The following is an 18,685-nucleotide window of genomic DNA, read 5'->3' on the forward strand; positions in this document are numbered from 1 at the left end:
TTAGCAAGGTGTAAACTAACTGTCTGTGTAAAATGGGGAAAAGGGAACGAAGAAAACAGAGAGAGGAAAAGAGGGAAATAAATGGGGGTGGGACTAAACCCCTCAGCGGTTTCCTGCTCTCTCAGCACTACGTGCTGCGACTAATAAACACACACTGCAGCAGCCATACATTACAGCCCATTTCTTGCTCTCTCTTTGTGTGTGTGTGTGTGCACGTGCGTGTGTGTGTAAAAATTCATGTTTGCTCTCTGTGCTGAGTGTCATGACTGATGAAGCTAATCAGTTGGTCACAGTTGGTGAATTAAACAATCCATCACACACACACACACACACACACACACACACACACACACACACACAGAGTCATAATACACTCTTGGATTCCTTCCCCCACATTCCTCTCCTCTGCTGGATCGGTGCCATACTGAGGGTCAGTCCATTACTCTATCAGCTCAAGTGACGCAGTGAGGATTTAATACTGAACACACACACACACACACACACACGTATTCAGACCTCAGATGTAACTACAGACTTAAGTGCTATGCATAAGTTACGTGAGAGTTACACACACGGGGCGGAGTTTGTTTAAAAAAGCAGTGAGTCTCAGTTACGTTTGAGTCTCAGCTTAAGTGCACGTTTATTGTGTGAAATCGGCTGAAGTGAAAAGCAGCATTAGGAAGCTAGTGATTTTTATATAGCATTCTTCCAACTCCATTTCTACATAAAAGGTGGTGAAACTTGTATCTGCGAGATAATTAACATGCTAGCTAAATATTAGCTACCTCATTAACATATTCAATCCATTAAACACTGACTAGATCATACATAGACCAATATAACATCAAGTATTAAAATTGTTAGCTGGCTAATATTACACTGTGAGGCTATCATTGGATTAGCAAAGAATAGCTAGTGAGGTAATTTAGTCTGCTAGCGTGTTACCATAACAATATGATTCTTTCATGCAGAATCTCTTTCTTTATCTTTGTATACTGTACACACAGTGAAATCTGTCTCACTCTCACTGGACACTGACCTGGTACGGAGGTGCCGAGAGCGACGAACACCACGGCGGTGACAGAGTCCTTCAAACCCACGGTGCAGCCGAAGTGAGACGCCAGGTCTCCGATAAAAGCCGTCAGGACGCCGATCATGATGATTGACACGACAAAACATGCCCACCCGTTCCAGTAATCAGTGGGTGGGACAAAGGCAAACAGAACCTTCCAGAACACAGTGAGGAAGTGCATGACATAATCAAAACAGGATGGGAGCTTCTCCTCCCCGCACTCTTCATCATCATCATCCTCACCTGTACACACAAAGACAGAAAGACATAATAATAATCATAATAATAATTATTATTATTGTTATTACAATAGTGAGAGCATTTCACACATATCACTATACACTGCTCTTGTGAGCACAACGGCTTACACACACACACACACACACACACACACACTTCACGTTTGATGCTATAAGCATTTTTGATCATGTTATCATGGCTTGTTGTCATAGCGATGCATCATCACACCACTAATCTAAAGTTCTCTTAAGAGTTTAACTTTTTAAAGGTTCTGCCCGGAGGAGGATGTGAATAAATATGAATAAATGAATATCAGAGCCAGCTTAATAGCTTTAAACCACACACACACACACACACACACACACACACACACACACACACAGAGCAAGTGTTTGTGTGATTAGAAGTCTGTGTTTGTGTATCATGTTTAAGCCTGTTAGTTTGATCACCATGGTAACACTGTGTGAGCAAACCATGGCTCATTCTTCACACTCACACATTTCTCTCTCTCTCTCTCTCTCTCTCTCTCTCTCACTCTCTCTCACACACACACACACACACACACACACACACACACAGGGCAACACAATGCTACTCTGGGTAAATAAACTATGTGGAACAAACAGTTTGACATTTAAAGCTTTTAAACCATTAATGCTTTTAGTGTGTGTGTGTGTGTGTGTGTGTGTGTGTATGTGAGAGAGAGAGAAAGAGAGACTGTATTAACACCAGCAGAAACACGATGCAATAAAAGGGCTGGAAGCCGCTTATTTTTAATGAGTTACATCAATTTGCAGCAACAGGAGGCGGAGCAAAGTGGGCGGGGTGACAGGTGACACATCTCTGAGGTTTATATCCACACACTCAATGTTTATGTAACATTTCTGAAAGGAGTCTTCAGTGTCAGCGCTGTGTAACAGTCAGAGATGAAGCTGTAACTTCAAGGACAGAGGAGTTTACACTTTACAGTTTCTCGCTAACGTGTAACAAGTTTCATTTTTTTTGTTTTACTAATTTCAAGAGACAGAAAAAGATACACTGGTGAAGTAATGACTGTTTATAGCTGCTATAACGTAAGTGACAACAGGAAATAACTTTTAATGTAGCCATAAATGGATAAAAAGTAATATATAGATTTAGGCACTGCCTAAAAGCGGAGCTCCCATCTGTTTCTGGGTTGTAGAATTTTCTTATACTATCATAGCCAGTCTCTTTTGTTTTCTTTCTTTATTGGCTAACACTGGCCACTAGGTGGTGTGTATGACTGGTAATTACTAACACTGGCCACTAGGCGGTGTGTATGACTGGTAATTACTAACACTGGCCACTAGGTGGTGTGTGTGACTGGTAATTACTAACACTGGCCACTAGGCGGTGTGTATGACTGGTAATTACTAACACTGGCCATTAGGCGGTGTGTATGACTGGTAATAACTAACACTGGCCACTGGGCGGTGTGTATGACTGGTAATGACTAACACTGACCACTAGGCGGTGTGTATGACTGGTAATTACTAACACTGGCCACTAGGCGGTGTGTGTGACTGGTAATTACTAACAGTGGCCACTAGGCGGTGTGTGTGACTGGTAATTACTAACACTGGCCACTAGGTGGTGTGTGTGACTGGTAATTACTAACAGTGGCCACTAGGCGGTGTGTGTGACTGGTAATTACTAACACTGGCCACTAGGCGGTGTGTATGACTGGTAATTACTAACAATGGCCACTAGGCGGTGTGTATGACTGGTAATTACTAACACTGGCCACTAGGTGGTGTGTGTGACTGGTAATTACTAACAATGGCCACTAGGCGGTGTGTATGACTGGTAATTACTAACACTGGCCACTAGGCGGTGTGTATGACTGGTAATTACTAACAATGGCCACTAGGTGGTGTGTATGACTGGTAATTACTAACACTGGCCACTAGGTGGTGTGTATGACTGGTAATTAATAACAGTGGCCACTAGGCGGTGTGTGTGACTGGTAATTACTAACACTGGCCACTGGGCGGTGTATCTCATCTCATCTCATTATCTCTAGCCGCTTTATCCTTCTACAGGGTCGCAGGCAAGCTGGATCCTATCCCAGCTGACTACGGGCGAAAGGCGGGGTTCACCCTGGACAAGTCGCCAGGTCATCACAGGGCTGACACATAGACACAGACAACCATTCACACTCACATTCACACCTACGGTCAATTTAGAGTCACCAGTTAACCTAACCTGCATGTCTTTGGACTGTGGGGGAAACCGGAGCACCCGGAGGAAACCCACGCGGACACGGGGAGAACATGCAAACTCCGCACAGAAAGGCCCTCGCCGGCCCCGGGGCTCGAACCCAGGACCTTCTTGCTGTGAGGCGACAGCGCTAACCACTACACCACCGTGCCGCCCTGGGCGGTGTATATGACTGGTAATTACTAACACTGGCCACTAGGCGGTGTGTCTGACTGGTAATTGCTAACACTGACCACTAGGCGGTGTGTCTCATCTCATCTCATCTCATCTCATTATCTGTAGCCGCTTTATCCTGTTCTACAGGGTCGCAGGCAAGCTGGATCCTATCCCAGCTGACTACGGGTGAAAGGCGGGGTTCACCCTGGACAAGTCGCCAGGTCATCACAGGGCTGACACATAGACACAGACAACCATTCACACTCACATTCACACCTACGCTCAATTTAGAGTCACCAGTTAACCTAACCTGCATGTCTTTGGACTGTGGGGGAAACCGGAGCACCCGGAGGAAACCCACGCGGACACGGGGAGAACATGCAAACTCCGCACAGAAAGGCCCTCGCCGGCCACGGGGCTCGAACCCGGACCTTCTTGCTGTGAGGCGACAGCGCTAACCACTACACCACCGTGCCGCCCTAAGCGGTGTGTATGACTGGTAATTACTAACACTGGCCACTAGGCGGTGTGTCTGACTGGTAATTGCTAACACTGGCCACTAGGCGGTGTGTATGACTGGTAATTACTAACACTGGCCACTAGGCGGTGTGTATGAGTGGTAATTACTAACACTGGCCACTAGGCGGTGTGTATGAGTGGTGGTACACGTACACGAACAAACCACAAAAAATTGACTCGATGGGTTTACCATTTTTTCTTAGGTATGGTGCTCCGCTGGGAGCTCCGCTATAATGCGTTGTTCTTTAATAAATAAAAAATTGTAATTGTTGGTAAATTGCTGTGGTATCAGAGGAATAATAAAACACTTGGAGACATGCTGTGATAGGAAAATAATCAACTTCAGGGTGGGAACAGTTACTCCACTTCATCACAGCAGCATGTTGGTGATTATTTTCCTTTAACAGCACGACCCCGCATGTTTCAATCCTTACTTATCTCTTCATTACCGAATCTGCTCTTCTTTAGTCTTTAAATTTTTAATGATTTGGTTCTTGACCATTTGCACTCAACCTTGATACACACACACACACACACACACACACAGTTGATTACCGGCGCTGACTGTGATGGCCTCGATGAACTGATCCCTCCAGCTGTTTGTGCCGACCAGCAGCGCCAAGTTCGTCTTCTTTATCAGTTTATCAACAGTGTTCTACAGAGAGGGACAGAGTTAGTACACTTCCTGTTTACTGCAAAACACACACACACACACACACACACACACACACACACACACACTATACATTATTCATAACAACAAATATCACAAAATGAAGTAAATGGCTAAAAGAGTGGTAGAAGCACAAATTAATGCAAAAAGAAAATAATTAATACAAACAATGAAATACAGAAAATGGTTGAACAAAATATTTTTATCACCATTCTGTAATTGTGTGTGTCCAGGTTTTGAGAATAGAATACTGAGTGTGTGCCGCTCAGACAGATCTGGGAGTAACGTCACTGACACAGAGACCAGCTCAGAGATGTTTCTGGGTTTATTCTAACCACACATGAGTATATGTAAGGGTGTGGAGAGGCAAACATAAGTGGTCAATTCCAGTGGTGGACAGTAACAAAGTACATTTACTTGAGTACTGTACTTAAGTACACTTTTTGAGTATCTGTACTTTACTTGAGTATTTTTTTTGGAAACTTAAGACTTTAACTTCACTACATTTGAAAGACAAATATCGTACTTTTCACTCCACTACATTTCTATCAAGGTCCTCGTTACTTGTTACTATGAATCAGCTTTGAAAGTGGATGTTTTTTTTCTTTTCTTTTCTAAAATGTGATTGGTTTTTTCGCAGGTGACACTGAGAGCCGATCAGTAATCACTAGAGTCACATCACGTCCATAGACTGGATAAAATCAAGATCACTGATTTCTCCGCAGTATTATTTAACACAATTAGTTGATGGCAGAATGGAAGGAGGCGGTTCTTCTGGAGAATGCACGCACCCATGGCTATAGCTAGAACCCATGTTTCAGTTTTCTGAAAGGAATAAATGGAGTTGTTTCTTTTAAATGTTTGCTTTGTTTGCCTAAAACGAACCACATCACAGCCTACAAAAACTCGCTGTCCGACCTGCGGAAGCATATTGAGGTCTGTAAACGTTTTGTTCCAAGAGAAAGCTTGCAATGAAGTTGTCTGTGCTTTTAGAGCTAGCGATAATGTTGCACTAGCTATGCAGTCTGGTTAGTCAAATGACTTTCTATGGATTTGCCTGCCAAGTTGCCATCGCCTTGTCTACAGCTAATGTTAACATAGCTAGTTAACTTGGACACTGTTAGTTAGCATGTAAAAACGGAGTTATGCTAACATGAATAACGTTAACTTATCTAAAGTCCTTTCAGAAATGTTTTAGCATAATTTTGCAAAATAAACAAAATGTAAAAATCTTTCTTTTCCAGTAACGTTAGCTACCCAATATGATTTCGAGTTTGAAAAGAGTTTGCTAGCATGTCAGGTGGAGCTTCACTGACTAGCTAGCTTAACATTAAACCAACATGATGGCACAGGCAGATTCATATGTGCATGAATACATGCACGTGCGTGCTCACACACACACACACACACATGCGCGCGCGTGCATGTGAGACCTGTGAGATGGACAGTATTGTACTAGTCAGTCACAACAAATTGTTGTAATTTTTTGTTTTGATGTCAGATGATGGTCTTGCATTTTTTCATCTTGCTTAAAGCAGTGTTGCTGTTGGGCAGTTATTAAGCTCGAGGTGTGGATCTGGGTTTTAATCAGGTTGGATTGTCATTTTTATTTTCTAAGCAAGCTTCATTTATACTATTCCACTGTCTTCCTGATTAACGTACACATACATGTGTGCACACGCTGCCAGAGCTGCGTCAGAACACTACCATGCTGTTTTGTGGGGGTGGGGAGGAGTGTGACAATAAAAAAAAAATGAAAATGACAATGGCTCTTTTTCAGTTCAGTTGTGTTTCAGTCTGTAACATTCTACCAGGTGTTTATTCTACAGGTTCTACAAGTTAGTCAGTCGGTTGCTTCAGAGGCATTAGGTTTTGTAAGCGTTGTGGCAATAATACAACAATGCATTGACAAAAAATTTACTTTTAATTCTTAAGTATTTTTAAAAGCAAATACGTCAGTACTTTAACTTAAGTAAAAATTTGACTGTACAACTTTCACTTGTATCGGAGTAACATTTGACCAGCGGGATCTGGACTTTGACTTAAGTAATGAAGTTGGGTTCTTTGTCCACCTCTGGTCAATTCAAACAAAGGAATGCATATATACCCTGCAACCCCGCTATAACGAACTCCCTGGGGGACGTCCAAATAGTTTATTATACCGAACAGTTCGTAATACTGAAATGGACCAACCCACTTGTCACACCAAACACTGACGTTATGTGTGAAATTTTGGTCACATTCTCATCACGCATTTCTCCTTCCGAGTCACTATCGCAGTTCACTGACTGAGTTAAAGGATCTTGAACGGAGGTGTTGATTAATTTCTTCGTCTGTTCTGGAAATGATGGAGGTTACCGGTGTATCATTCGTTGTCAATGTCCACACACTGACTCGCTCTGTTTTCTAAATCTTCACCATTCGGTTCATTCATGTGCCGTAAATCACTGATAATGTCATTTATGTTGCACCATGGGGCTGGGCGGAGCTGGGCGGGGAGGTATAAAAACATTGCTGGTGCATTTGTTAAGTTTAGTAGTGCCAGCAGTCATTTCATCTTTATATCGATCCTCTGATCAGCGTTCTCAATAATTGTTAATGATCCAACTCTAAGCGAGGCTCGTTAAGCCTTTGTTTTATGGTGTTAACACGTATTGTTAACGTGACTGCGGACTTGATTACTTATTGTTTGTCTCTGGGGGAAGAGGAGTGCATGGCTCAGTGTGTATGTAAACAGGTGAATGATGGATGAAGTTGCAGGAAGAGTGTTTATTTACAAACAGGCAGGCAAACAGGACAAAAATGTAAGACAAAGGTAGGGTTGTGAAACAGGTGATGGTCACATGAGGCACAAACAGAATGGTGGAAAAACAAATACACAATACAAAGTCGAAACCAGAAAGGCAATACACAGATACAAGGCTTGGTAATGTGAGACACTCGGTACAGCGCATATACCTCACCAAGTCTGTATGTTTAGAGAGTCATTATCAGCGTGCGCTGTGATTGCGCTCTAATCTGGAACAGGTGCATGGTACTGTAATTAGTCCAAATGGCACTGCGCGTGTGTTGTAACAATGAGTTACAATGAGTTTTGTAACAATTAGTCACAATGTTTTTTTAAGACTCCAACTCATTGTCATTAAAGGTGGGGACATGAGCTTAGCTCGTTATATGCGAAAGGTCGGAGTAAAAGAGTTCGTTATAGTGGGGTTGCAGTGTATTCTTCTACAGTTGGTTAAGACGTAGCAGCAAATAACGACATGCGCAGAAACGGAGATGGGGTTCAGAGCGCTGCCGAGTAACAAGTTGACACTGGATGTAGAAGAATACAGAATGAGAGTTTTGTGTGCTCGCTGGAACATCCTGTGTGTTATGAAAAACAGAGTAACATGTGCGCTCCAAATATTAATCTTATCACACCACCAGTGTTTTCTCACCATTACAGACCTTAATTAACTTTAAGATTTGCCAATTATTCTGGATTGAGTTACACAGTGTTTATTTAATTATTTTCTGATTTGTGCTTTGGTAATAATGCACTTGACATTGTCATGCCAAGAAGACACTGTTGCCCCCCCATTCCCCCTCCCGACACCCCATTTCACACACACACACACACACACACACACACACACACACACACACACACACACACACACACACTCTAAGCCCACTTCAGACGAGACAGAACAGGATCAGTGAAGAGTCTGCAGTCTGTCTGAATCTGAATTCCCACTTGTTCAACCACCTTGCTGTGAAGTGTGTGTGTGTGTGTATTTGTAATTGCTACATATTGAGGACTGGAATATGTTTTTTTTTTTTACCAACAGAGTGAGGACATTTTGGAGAAGTGAGGACATTTTGGCTGGTCCTCAGTTCTTCAAAGGGCTGTTTGAGGGTTATGACTTAGTTTTAGGGTTCAGGTTAGAATGAGATTTAGGTTAGGGTTAGGGTTTGGGTTAGATATTCAGTTGTGATGGTTAAGGTTAGGGTAAGGGGGTAGGGAATGCATTATGTCAATGGGTCCCCACAAAGATAGAAGTACAAGAATGTGTGTGTGTGTCTGTCAGACTGAAGAGTGTATGTTGGCCTGTGGGATGTGTGTGGGCTTCAAGTGTCCGTCTGTTATAAGTGTGTGTGTGTGTGTGTGTGGGCGAGAGATGAAAACGCCACTTCAGTGTCCATGAAATTCCCTTGAATGCTGTGTGTGTGTGTGTGTGTGTGTGTGCGTTCACCTTGAACTCATAGGACTCTTCAATGATGACCTCCAGTTTGACATGTTCACCCAATGTGGGTTTGCCCATCTCCGCAATGCGCCGCTCCTCTTCATCCTCTCCTGTTAGAGGCTCCGCCTCTTCCTGTTCCACAGCCTTTACTTCTTCTGTAATTATTTAGAGTCACATGATCATCATGTGCTTCTATCATGGGCTGCTTTAAGATGTTTGAAATGTTGTGATGGATGTTTTAAACAATGACGGAAAATTCTCTTTTTAACGAGCAAATCAACATTTGCATTTATTCATGATTCATAATTCATTTGATCGTTCAATTCCTACAATAAACCATATTTGGTTTGTACAAATCAGTTCACTTCCTTGATATCTATATGCCTCTCTATGTCCGTCTCTCTTTTCATTACATCATTCTCTCTCCGCTGTCTTACTTCCTGCCTCTTTCTGTAATTTCCTGCACTTTTTCTGTTTCTGCACTCTTTTTTTTGCTTTCTGTCTGTTTTATTCTGTGATTCAGTTCTTTTAAAGGAGTCAACATGTATTTGGGATGGTAAATTATTCAATTGTATTATCACCACCATCCTGGGTGTCTGAAGTGATGACAGTGTTTTCAAATCATGCTGATGGACAAATTCTAAAAAACACTTTAGAAAAGAAACAGTGGGATTCATATTGATGAGGCCTGAATCATTTGAAAATAACAAATTCCTTATAAATCACTGAATCAGTGATTCAGTCAATAATTAATCATGTATTATTTATACATTCATGACTAAGAAAAAGAGTGTACTGTTTTTTTATTTGACTCAATGATTCAGGTTTCGTATGATTCAAGACGATTCATATGATTCATAAATACATCATTACATAAAATGAATCGTTTAGCTGTTTGAAAAATCTGTCTTTACAAACTGTGCTTACTTCATTTTAAAAAAAATCATTGTGGTGCTGACAATATTTTATGGCACTGCTCGCTGATATTTGGACTGGAGTGTATGCACACACACACACACACACACACACACACACACACACACACACACACACACACACACACACACACAAGGATGGAGGATGGAAAATTTATGAGGGTTAGTGTGGGTTGTGGAAGTCATTCCATTAGCACAGGTACATTAGAGTGCAGAAATGAATCTGAAAGACACACACACAAAACACACACACATGCTGATTTGCAGGAGAAGACGAACTCTCACCTTTATTACTCATTCCTCCCACCTGTTCTCACTTCCTGCCTGCTTATCTTTCTTTCTCTCTGTCCTTCCCTTTTATCACATCGGTCTCTCGGATTTTATTTCGTTCATGTTATTTCATCTTGCTCTTTTAGAAAGGCATCAACAACAATAATTATTATCTGACTGCATGTGTGCATGTATGTGTGTGTGTGTGTGTGTGTGTGTGTGTGTGTGTGTGTGTGTGTGTGTTGGTAATTTAAACACCTGAATTGTGTTAAAATGCGGTATTTAATTACCTCTTATTATTACAGACCTCATTGGAATTAAACAATTCAGGCAGCCAGGCGTGTGTGTGTGTGTGTGTGTAATATAAATAGGGCACTGTGATTTATGTAGTTTTGTTGGTTCACAAAATGGGATATTGTGAGTTTGAGTGTATGGGTGTGGTGTGTAGCGGTGTGTATGTGTGTGTGTGTGTGTGTGTGTGTGTGTGTGGTGTGTATGCATGGGTGTGAGGTATGTAACTGTATATAAGTGTGTGTGTGAGGTGCGTAGCGGTGTGTATAACTGCGTGTGAGGTGCATAGCGGTGTGTATAAGTGTGTGTGAGGTGTGTAGCGGTGTGTATAAGTGTGTGTGAGGTGCGTAGTGGTGTGTATAACGGTGTGTGAGGTGTATAGCGGTGTGTATAAGTGTGTGTGAGGTGTGTAGTGGTGTGTATAAGTGTGTGTGAGGTGTGCAGTGGTGTGTATAAGTGTGTGTGAGGTGCATAGCGGTGTGTATAAGTGTGTGTGAGGTGTGCAGTGGTGTGTATAAGTGTGTGTGAGGTGCATAGCGGTGTGTATAAGTGTGTGTGAGGTGCATAGCGGTGTGTATAACTGTGTGTGAGGTGCATAGCGGTGTGTATAAGTGTGTGTGAGGTGTGTAGCGGTGTGTATAAGTGTGTGTGAGGTGCGTAGTGGTGTGTATAACTGTGGGTGAGGTGTATAGCGGTGTGTATAATTGTATGTGAGGTGTATAGCGGTGTGTATAACTGTGTGTGAGGTGTATAGCGGTGTGTATAACTGTATGTGAGGTGTGTATAACTGTGTGTGAGGTGTGTAGCGGTGTGTATAAGTGTGTGTGAGGTGCGTAGTGGTGTGTATAACTGCGTGTGAGGTGTGTAGCGGTGTGTATAACTGCGTGTGAGGTGCGTAGCGGTGTGTGTAACTGCGTGTGAGGTGTGTAGTGGTGTGTATAACTGTGTGTGAGGTGCGTAGCGGTGTGTATAACTGCGTGTGAGGTGTGTAGCGGTGTGTATAACTGTGTGTGAGGTGCGTAGCGGTGTGTATAACTGCGTGTGAGGTGCGTAGCGGTGTGTATAACTGCGTGTGAGGTGCGTAGCGGTGTGTATAACTGTGTGTGAGGTGCGTAGCGGTGTGTATAAGTGTGTGTGAGGTGCGTAGCGGTGTGTATAAGTGTGTGTGAGGTGCGTAGCGGTGTGTATAACTGTGTGTGAGGTGTGTAGCGGTGTGTATAACTGCGTGTGAGGTGCGTAGCGGTGTGTATAACTGCGTGTGAGGTGCGTAGCGGTGTGTATAACTGCATGTGAGGTGCGTAGTGGTGTGTATAACTGTGTGTGAGGGGTGTAGTGGTGTGTATAAGTGTGTGTGAGGTGTGTAGTGGTGTGTATAAGTGTGTGTGAGGTGCGTAGCGGTGTGTATAACTGCGTGTGTGGTGCATAGCGGTGTGTATAAGTGTGTGTGAGGTGTGTAGCGGTGTGTATAAGTGTGTGTGAGGTGCGTAGTGGTGTGTATAACTGTGTGTGAGGTGTATAGCGGTGTGTATAAGTGTGTGTGAGGTGTGTAGTGGTGTGTATAAGTGTGTGTGAGGTGCATAGCGGTGTGTATAAGTGTGTGTGAGGTGTATAGCGGTGTGTATAAGTGTGTGTGAGGTGCATAGCGGTGTGTATAAGTGTGTGTGAGGTGTATAGCGGGGTGTATAAGTGTGTGTGAGGTGTATAGCGGTGTGTATAAGTGTGTGTGAGGTGCATAGCGGTGTGTATAAGTGTGTGTGAGGTGTGCAGTGGTGTGTATAAGTGTGTGTGAGGTGCATAGCGGTGTGTATAAGTGTGTGTGGTGCATAGCGGTGTGTATAAGTGAGTGTGAGGTGCATAGCGGTGTGTATAACTATGTGTGAGGTGCATAGCGGTGTGTATAAGTGTGTGTGGTGCATAGCGGTGTGTATAAGTGAGTGTGAGGTGCATAGCGGTGTGTATAACTATGTGTGAGGTGCATAGCGGTGTGTATAAGTGTGTGTGAGGTGTGTAGCGGTGTGTATAAGTGTGTGTGAGGTGCGTAGTGGTGTGTATAACTGTGGGTGAGGTGTATAGCGGGGTGTATAACTGTGTGTGAGGTGTATAGCGGTGTGTATAACTGCGTGTGAGGTGCGTAGCGGTGTGTATAACTGCGTGTGAGGTGCGTAGTGGTGTGTATAACTGTGTGTGAGGGGTGTAGTGGTGTGTATAAGTGTGTGTGAGGTGTGTAGTGGTGTGTATAAGTGTGTGTGAGGTGCGTAGCGGTGTGTATAACTGCGTGTGTGGTGCATAGCGGTGTGTATAAGTGTGTGTGAGGTGTGTAGCGGTGTGTATAAGTGTGTGTGAGGTGCGTAGTGGTGTGTATAACGGTGTGTGAGGTGTATAGCGGTGTGTATAAGTGTGTGTGAGGTGTGTAGTGGTGTGTATAAGTGTGTGTGAGGTGCATAGCGGTGTGTATAAGTGTGTGTGAGGTGTATAGCGGTGTGTATAAGTGTGTGTGAGGTGCATAGCGGTGTGTATAAGTGTGTGTGAGGTGTATAGCGGGGTGTATAAGTGTGTGTGAGGTGTATAGCGGTGTGTATAAGTGTGTGTGAGGTGCATAGCGGTGTGTATAAGTGTGTGTGAGGTGTGCAGTGGTGTGTATAAGTGTGTGTGAGGTGCATAGCGGTGTGTATAAGTGTGTGTGGTGCATAGCGGTGTGTATAAGTGAGTGTGAGGTGCATAGCGGTGTGTATAACTATGTGTGAGGTGCATAGCGGTGTGTATAAGTGTGTGTGAGGTGTGTAGCGGTGTGTATAAGTGTGTGTGAGGTGCGTAGTGGTGTGTATAACTGTGGGTGAGGTGTATAGCGGGGTGTATAACTGTGTGTGAGGTGTATAGCGGTGTGTATAACTGTATGTGAGGTGTGTATAACTGTGTGTGAGGTGTGTAGTGGTGTGTATAAGTGTGTGTGAGGTGCGTAGCGGTGTGTATAACTGCGTGTGAGGTGTGTAGCGGTGTGTATAACTGCGTGTGAGGTGCGTAGTGGTGTGTGTAACTGCGTGTGAGGTGTGTAGTGGTGTGTATAACTGTGTGTGAGGTGCGTAGCGGTGTGTATAACTGCGTGTGAGGTGTGTAGCGGTGTGTATAAGTGTGTGTGAGGTGTGTAGTGGTGTGTATAAGTGTGTGTGAGGTGCATAGCGGTGTGTATAACTGCGTGTGAGGTGCGTAGTGGTGTGTGTAACTGCGTGTGAGGTGTGTAGAGGTGTGTATAACTGTGTGTGAGGTGCGTAGCGGTGTGTATAACTGCATGTGAGGTGTGTAGCGGTGTGTATAACTGTGTGTGAGGTGCGTAGCGGTGTGTATAACTGCGTGTGAGGTGTGTAGCGGTGTGTATAACTGCGTGTGAGGTGCGTAGCGGTGTGTATAACTGCGTGTGAGGTGCGTAGCGGTGTGTATAACTGCGTGTGAGGTGCGTAGCGGTGTGTATAACTGCGTGTGAGGTGCGTAGCGGTGTGTATAAGTGTGTGTGAGGTGCGTAGTGGTGTGTATAAGTGTGTGTGAGGTGCGTAGCGGTGTGTATAACTGTGTGTGAGGTGTGTAGCGGTGTGTATAACTGCGTGTGAGGTGCGTAGCGGTGTGTATAACTGCGTGTGAGGTGCGTAGCGGTGTGTATAACTGCGTGTGAGGTGCGTAGCGGTGTGTATAACTGTGTGTGAGGTGCGTAGCGGTGTGTATAAGTGTGTGTGAGGTGCGTAGCGGTGTGTATAAGTGTGTGTGAGGTGCGTAGCGGTGTGTATAAGTGTGTGTGAGGTGCGTAGCGGTGTGTATAAGTGTGTGTGAGGTGCGTAGCGGTGTGTATAACTGTGTGTGAGGTGTGTAGCGGTGTGTATAACTGCGTGTGAGGTGCGTAGCGGTGTGTATAACTGCGTGTGAGGTGCGTAGCGGTGTGTATAACTGCGTGTGAGGTGCGTAGCGGTGTGTATAACTGCGTGTGAGGTGCGTAGCGGTGTGTATAAGTGTGTGTGAGGTGCGTAGCGGTGTGTATAAGTGTGTGTGAGGTGCGTAGCGGTGTGTATAAGTGTGTGTGAGGTGCGTAGCGGTGTGTATAAGTGTGTGTGAGGTGCGTAGCGGTGTGTATAACTGTGTGTGAGGTGTGTAGCGGTGTGTATAACTGCGTGTGAGGTGCGTAGCGGTGTGTATAACTGCGTGTGAGGTGCGTAGCGGTGTGTATAACTGCGTGTGAGGTGCGTAGCGGTGTGTATAACTGCGTGTGAGGTGCGTAGCGGTGTGTATAAGTGTGTGTGAGGTGCGTAGCGGTGTGTATAAGTGTGTGTGAGGTGCGTAGCGGTGTGTATAAGTGTGTGTGAGGTGCATAGTGGTGTGTATAACTGCGTGTGAGGTGCATAGTGGTGTGTATAACTGTGTGTGAGGTGTGTAGTGGTGTGTATAACTGTGTATGAGGTGCGTAGTGGTGTGTATAACTGTGTGTGAGGTGCGTAGTGGTGTGTATAACTGTGTGTGAGGTGTGTAGTGGTGTGTATAAGTGTGTGTGAGGTGCATAGCGGTGTGTATAAGTGTGTGTGAGGTGCGTAGTGGTGTGTATAACTGTGTGAGGTGCATAGTGGTGTGTATAACTGTGTGTGAGGTGTGTAGTGGTGTGTATAACTGTGTGTGAGGTGTGTAGTGGTGTGTATAAGTGTGTGTGAGGTGTGTAGTGGTGTGTATAAGTGTGTGTGAGGTGCGTAGCGGTGTGTATAAGTGTGTGTGAGGTGCATAGCGGTGTGTATAACTGTGTGTGAGGTGCATAGTGGTGTGTATAACTGTGTGTGAGGTGTGTAGTGGTGTGTATAACTGTGTATGAGGTGCGTAGTGGTGTGTATAACTGTGTGTGAGGTGCGTAGTGGTGTGTATAACTGTGTATGAGGTGCGTAGTGGTGTGTATAAGTGTGTGTGAGGTGTGTAGTGGTGTGTATAACTGTGTGTGAGGTGCGTAGTGGTGTGTATAACTGTGTGAGGTGCATAGTGGTGTGTATAACTGTGTGTGAGGTGTGTAGTGGTGTGTATGACTGTGTGTGAGGTGTGTAGTGGTGTGTATAAGTGTGTGTGAGGTGTGTAGTGGTGTGTATAAGTGTGTGTGAGGTGCGTAGTGGTGTGTATAAGTGTGTGTGAGGTGCATAGCGGTGTGTATAAGTGTGTGTGAGGTGTGCAGTGGTGTGTATAAGTGTGTGTGAGGTGTGTAGTGGTGTGTATAACTGTGTGTGAGGTGCGTAGTGGTGTGTATAACTGTGTGAGGTGCATAGTGGTGTGTATAACTGTGTGTGAGGTGTATAGCAGTGTGTATTTATTCATATCATGCATAGTAACAGCTTTCTTCATGAAATAGGACACATCTCATTTTTCATCCCGATGGAATAATGACATGTCCTTTGGTGTGTGTGTGTGTGTGTGTGTGTGTGTGTGTGTGTGTAGCTATGTGTGTGTGTGTGTGTGTGTGTGTGTGTGTGTGTGTGTGTGTGTGTGTGTAAAAGAGAGAGACTAAGAATAAGAAATCAGAAAAGAGACCAGGAAAAGTCTGACAAACTTTTGAGCTCAGTCGGAAATCAGTAGGAGAGAGAGGCGCTGCTGAAGAGCACAGAGGGGGGAAAGGGAGAGAGAGAGAGAGAAAGAGAGAGAGACAGAAAGTGAGACTATTAGAGACAGAGAGAATGACAGACTAAGAGAAACAGAGACAGACAGAGAAAGATAGAAAATAGGTCGACAGAAAGAGAGACAAGGAGTGATAGAGACCAACAAAGAGCAAGACAGATAGAGGGTGACAGACTGAGAGATCCAGACAGAGAGACAGACAGACAGACAGACAGACAGACAGACAGAGAAAGAGATGGATACAGAAAGACCATCAGATATAGACAGAGAGACAGATAAAGAGAAAGACCTACAGAGACAGAAATACACAGAGAGACAGTTACTGAGATCGAGACAGATAATGAGACATAGATTAAGAGAGATGGATAGTTAGAGAGATAGAGATGGAGATAAAGACAGAGCCACAGAGAGAGAGACAGAAAGAGAGAGAGACCTCTGTGTTCTGTGCGTCCTCTCCTCTTCCACTGTGGTGTCTCGAGCACTAAATAAAAGCTGCACTCTTTATTGTACTCCTCTCGATCGACCACACAGATCGTGATCGTCTTCCTGCAGACACACAACGACAGAAAACATTGGAACCAAGTGTCTCACACACACCCACACACACACACACACACACCCACCCACACACACACACACAGGGGACGCTACATGACTCCAGAAATGAACGGTGAGCGTGAAAGTGATGATGATGATGTGCTCGGCGTGATCATGGAGGCGTGGCTTGACCCACTCAGACCCACGCCCCCATGCCCCCTCCCAAATTCCCCCTCCCCCACCTTTCTTCTCACTACTCTCTATAAGCTGTGGTTCTCCAATCTCCAGGAAGAAGCTCTTGTTCTTCTCGTACTCCTCGTCGTCGATTATCCTGACCTTTATCGTTTTGCTGGAGGGGAAGAAGAAAGAGATAAAAGAGAAAACAAAAAAGAAGAAGAAAAGCAGTGAGGGAATTGCAGAAGAAGAGTGAAAAGTGAAGCATGCAGTCACGAGTGCACAAAGGGGAAGACGACAGGACGAGAGGAATGAAAAGACAGAAAGAAAGCGCCGGGACAATGTTTACCTACACTACCGTTCAAAAGTTTGGGGTCACCCAGACAATTTTGTGTTTTCCATGAAAAGTCACACTTTTATTTCCCACCATAAGTTATAAAATGAATAGAAAATATAGTCAAGACATTTTTCTGGCCATTTTGAGCATTTAATCGACCCCACAAATGTGATGCTCCAGAAACTCAATCTGCTCAAAGGAAGGTCAGTTTTATAGCTTCTCTAAAGAGCTCAACTGTTTTCAGCTGTGCTAACATGATTGTACAAGGGTTTTCTAATCATCCATTAGCCTTCTGAGGCAATGAGCAAACACATTGTACCATTAGAACACTGGAGTGAGAGTTGCTGGAAATGGGCCTCTATACACCTATGGAGATATTGCACCAAAAACCAGACATTTGCAGCTAGAATAGTCATTTAGCACATTAGCAATGTATAGAGTGGATTTCTGATTAGTTTAAAGTGATCTTCATTGAAAAGAACAGTGCTTTTCTTTCAAAAATAAGGACATTTCAAAGTGACCCCAAACTTTTGAACGGTAGTGTATAAATATATACACACACAGTGAGGGGGCGTGACCTAAAGTCATAAAGGAAACAACGTTACACTGTTCCCTTTACTTGAATATTAAAGTGTAAAATGATAAAACGCTCAAACCACAGCTAATTCCAGACCTTTCAAGTGACCCGCATCTGCCAGGTCAGACCTGCAAAATGATATCTGCCAAGACACGGAAAAACCTGGATCTGAAAAATCTAAACAGTAATGCCACCGATCTGTCAGGATTCATAGCTGAGCTCAGAGCCCAAAGCAGGTGGCACGAAACTGAGAATATGGTGAAGCATCAACCTGACATTTGACGGCTTTTGAGACCACAGGGAACCCGACCGTAAGTGCAGGGCAACGTATCTCAGAAACTCTCGACCACCGAACAACAAAATCTGTATCTTTATTTACATAAGACAGAAGGGTTTTTATCCAGCACTTATTTTTAATTTGTATTTTAAAAATCTTATTCTTCTTTTTCTGGCTATTCCTGTTAAGGGTCTCCACAACAGATAATGTCCCTCCATCTCCTCCTGTCCTCCTTCACCACATCCATAAATCTCATCTTTGCTTTTCTTCTTTTCCTTCTCCATCTCCAGCATTCTTTCCCCAGTATATCCTGCATCTCTCCTCTGTACGTCTCAAAACCATCAAAATCTCGCCTCTCTCACTTTGTCTCCAAGCTGTCCTACATGTGCTGTCCATCTAATATACTCATTTCTCATCCTGGCCACCTCTGTCACTCCCAATGAACATTTCAGCATCTTCAGCTCTGCTCCCTCCAGTTCAGCCTCCTGTCTTTTTATCTCCAAACCGTACAACATCGCTGCTCTTACTACTG

General features: G+C 44.1%; 1 protein-coding gene across 2 annotated transcripts in view; it reads right to left on the reverse strand.

The window, feature by feature from the left end:
- The window catches only part of slc8a1b (solute carrier family 8 member 1b), an 84,071-nt gene that overhangs the window by 8,192 nt on the left and 57,194 nt on the right, over positions 1-18,685 (reverse strand). The window contains exons 3-6 of one of the 2 annotated variants that reach the window (XM_060933241.1): positions 16,685-16,797; positions 9,140-9,285; positions 4,784-4,883; positions 1,040-1,315 (exon numbers count right to left, since the gene is read on the reverse strand). In XM_060933241.1, the coding sequence (XP_060789224.1) occupies positions 1,040-1,315; positions 4,784-4,883; positions 9,140-9,285; positions 16,685-16,797 (635 nt within the window). Of the gene's footprint in view, positions 1-1,039; positions 1,316-4,783; positions 4,884-9,139; positions 9,286-16,684; positions 16,798-17,030; positions 17,138-18,685 lie in introns of both variants that reach the window. The other variant, XM_060933242.1, reaches the window with a different exon arrangement.

The sequence above is a fragment of the Neoarius graeffei genome, chromosome 11, assembly GCF_027579695.1.
Source record: "Neoarius graeffei isolate fNeoGra1 chromosome 11, fNeoGra1.pri, whole genome shotgun sequence".
Lineage (NCBI taxonomy): Eukaryota > Metazoa > Chordata > Actinopteri > Siluriformes > Ariidae > Neoarius > Neoarius graeffei.